The 3,739-nt window shown below is 48.2% G+C and overlaps 1 protein-coding gene across 2 annotated transcripts in view; it reads right to left on the bottom strand.

Annotated features, from left to right (window-relative positions):
• The window catches only part of PLOD2 (procollagen-lysine,2-oxoglutarate 5-dioxygenase 2), a 95,773-nt gene extending 92,542 nt beyond the window's left edge, over window positions 1-3,231 (bottom strand). For both annotated transcript variants that reach the window (XM_021696812.1, XM_021696813.2), the window contains exon 1: window positions 3,123-3,231. In XM_021696812.1, the coding sequence (XP_021552487.1) occupies window positions 3,123-3,231 (109 nt within the window). The remainder of the gene's footprint in view (window positions 1-3,122) is intronic.
• Between the last annotated feature and the right edge of the window lie 508 nt (window positions 3,232-3,739).

Raw genomic sequence — 3,739 nt, 5'->3', positions numbered from 1 at the left:
GAGAGCAGGAACCCAAGCAGGGGGAGTGGGAGAGGGAGAAGCAGGCTCCCCGCAGAGCAGGGAGCCCGATATGGGACTCGATCCCAGGACCCCGGGATCACGACCTGAGCCGAAGGCGGACGCTTAACGACTGAGCCACCCAGGCGCCTAAATCAGGGTTTTAATCTGATTTGTGGATACTCATTAGGAGGGTTTTGCCTCAAAAGCTCCCACAGGGATAAAATTTTAAGGGAAAATTCCAATAAATAATACTAGGAGAAAATAATTGTTTTTAACCAAAATCTTATTTAGATTCTTTCCATGCTAAAAAACAAAATGGCAACCAAATAGGAATGAACACAGTACACAGTAAAACCCTCAGTAGGTATAACTAAAAGTGGTATTCTCAACTCTAGTCAACACACAGTATCAACGAAAGCTAGGAAAAAACATATTCCAAAACTTGATTAATGTGATTCAAATAGCACATTCCCTACTACAGTGGAAAAATGGAAAATCACTATAAACATTTGCTTTCAAAAAGGAGTTGCTAGTATCATTCTAGTAACACTATAATGCCACACTGCCTCAGATCCACATCGATTTTTCTAATCCAGGGGTTTTCAACCCTGGGCAATTCTACCCTTCAGGAGACATTTGGACATTTTTCTTTTTTTTTCCTTTTTAAGATTTTATTTATTTATTTGACAGACAGAGACACAGCGAGAGAGGGAACACAAGCAGGGGGAGAGGGAGAAGCAGGCCTCCTGCAGAGCAGGGAGCCCATTGCGGGGCTCGATCCCAGGACCCTGGGATCACGACCCGAGCCGAAGGCAGACGCTTAACGACTGAGCCACCCAGGCGCCTGGACATTTTTCATTTTGAGACATCTTTCATTCTCACACATGGAGGAGGGTGCTACTGGTATCTAGTGGGTAGGGGCCAAAGATGTTGCTAAACATAGCACAATGCATGGGACAGCCCCTCTCCAATAAATAATTATCTGGCTCAAAATGTCAATTGGGCCAAGAAAGCCTGGTCTAATCTATTTCTTCACGGCTAACTGGGACATGGTGACAAACACAGGTGGATAGAAATGATAAGTACTTTTCTTAAAGACCTCCTATTAAGTGAAACAAGTTAGAGTTCTAAAGTTCACTTGATAGATGGATAAATAAAATTTCCAATTTAGCAATTTTCGGGTTGCAATATTTTAGGGAGAAAATGGGACATAGTACATGACTGGCCATGTTACTGAGCAGTGTATCATCTATATTTATCAGCTCATCACATTCACCTACACAGAAGTTCATAACCAAACTGGCTACTGCTGCCTCCATGTACTACAAATTAATATTTTCCTGCATTTAGGCGCTAACTGAATTCTCCATGCCTACCCACCAAGATCGACCAGACCTCAGATTTCTGCAGTGGGTTTTATGTGCTCAGTTTCTGAAGAAAACATTCATATCTAAAATTCCCTTTCCCTTATGTTACAATCCATTAAAACTTTACTGTCCAGCTCTATGAAACTTAAAAGCCAGAGTGGGAAAGCAAGATGATTTTGACTGAAAACCTAAAGGAAGCTACAAAGAGATGCCTTCTGTAAAAAAAGGGGGGGGGGGGTTGGTAATGCACTGAAATAAAATATACAGAGGCTGAAGAGGTCCCTCTAAAAGTAGCAAAGCCCTTCGAGGTTATTTTATTTCCCAGTAAGGTTTCCTTGGGTGTTTCAACAAAGAAAGTCATTTTTCTGGGGACTGTTTTTTTTAATGTCTCCATTTCCAAGTTTGCTGAAGGCACTTACTCGTCTATTTTCTAGGTGTTACACTAAAAGAAAATTTTAAAGTTATGAAAAAACTCAGTTCAAATTTAAAGAAACCACACAGTGTTCAGAAATCCATTGTGAAATCAACACATTTATCTAGAAGAAAGAAAAGCATCATGTAACTGACAAAAATCCATCTACACGCTGAAGTTTTTCAAGCTAACAAAGCAAGTACTGTTTGGCAGGAATGTAGAAAGATGGGTAATTTAGCCCACTGAAGCCTTCTTAAACACTTAAAGATGAAGACAAAACTATTGCTTAGATGGACTAACTGGGTTCTACACCAAATGTCATCTTCTGACTGTAAACCTGAAATAGAAATGTGTCCTTGTGCTTAAAGTTCAAGCAGAAACGCCCTATTTACTTACCAAAAAAAAAAAAAGGACAAAATGATCCTAATTTAAAAAAAGAAAAAGTACAGCACGAGGACATTTAAGTGTGAGATCTAATTTCAGAGTGTTGAGCATAGAGTAAGAGCACAAAAGCAGAAAACTCCAAGGATATCTCCTGTGCTGTAAATGGCACCGAAGTATGTTTAGGCAAACATGTGGTGAAACTCTTTAATCTTGGTAAATGTAAAAAGTTTTGTTTTACATGAACTTGACTGGACTCTTTGCTGCAGTTCCAGCTTCTGAAAACAAGAAATGGCACCAGGCTTAGGAAAAGGGTGGCTAAGGGGAGATGTGTGTCCACAGCTTCCCCTCCAAATCCCTAAGGAGGAAAGCCGCCTCCTGGAGGTATTGGGTAGCCAGGCAGCCTTACTGAAAACAACCAAGGTTTTGAGCGTTGTTTTTGGCAAAAGGTAGGTGTTACCGGCTGCTTCCTGGGGCGCTGGAAGGAATGTGTCACCATCAATCAGAAAGTACACTGAGCCCCGTGTTTGGGTCACAGAGGGACTACTGCCTCTTCCAACACGAATAAATAATGCCAATTCCAGGAAAGGAGGAGAAAGGAGAGTTGCCCGAAAGGTGTTGGCGCCCAGTGACCTGCAAGACGAAAAGGAAACCCCAGCTTGTGCTGAAGAAAACTTCGTGCGCTCACAGGTTGCGGTGAACTCCCAGAACCCAGGAGGGCGGGGGCTCCCACACTTCCCCGGGGACCAGCGCCGCCCGAGCGCACTTCTGGGGAAGACCTCAGCGGTCCCGAGTCACTCACCTCGGTGGTCCTGGAGAAGGACAGGCTCCCACCTACTCACCTCTGCAGTCCTGGGGAGGGACGGGCGCCCCTCCTACTCACCTGGCAAGCCCCGGTGGATGAATGAACTGCCCACCCGGCCGAGCCTCCCGGGACACGGGCAAATCGCGGGAGGGCTCACCTGTGGGGATACTGGAAGGCTTCTCCGAGTCCGCACCCAGGCAGGGATTCCAGAGCTGGAAGACAAACGCCAGCAGCAGCAGCTGCGGCTTCAGGGCGCAGCACCCCATCTTCGGCCTCCGGAGAGCCCGCTCCAGCTCCGGCACCCCCACTGCCCAGCAGCGGTGCACTTCTCGCGAGAGCGCGGGGACCCCGGTCCGCCCGGGGCCGACGACTGCGGGCGGGAGCCGGCGGGCCAAGTGCGCGCAGCGGAGCGGCTGCGGGCAGCTGGAGCGGCGGGAGGGAGGGCGGCCGAAATGAGGCCGTCGCGGAGTCGCGGAGGAGCTAGCGCCTCCGGGCGCTGCGAGCAAGTTATAGGCTCCCCGAGGGGGAGGCGACAGGGCGGGCCGCACCCCGGCTATTGGCCGCCAGCTGACCCGCCGCGTCGGTGCGGTCGCCTCCGCTCGCCTTTGCCGGCCCCAAGTCTGGGATTGTTTGCTCAACTCCGACCTATTTAAGGAGCTGTCTGCGGCTACGTGTAGAGGCTCACGCAGGGCTTCTGGCTGGAACAAGGGAGCGTGTACTTAAGTTTGGGAGTGGGCCTGGGAGAGGGGAGGAGCCGCGGGGAGTCTGGCGGGC

The sequence above is a fragment of the Neomonachus schauinslandi genome, chromosome 1, assembly GCF_002201575.2.
Source record: "Neomonachus schauinslandi chromosome 1, ASM220157v2, whole genome shotgun sequence".
NCBI lineage: Eukaryota > Metazoa > Chordata > Mammalia > Carnivora > Phocidae > Neomonachus > Neomonachus schauinslandi.
The sequence above is the reverse complement of the archived record's forward strand: the minus strand, read 5'-3'. Positions and strand labels throughout refer to the sequence as shown.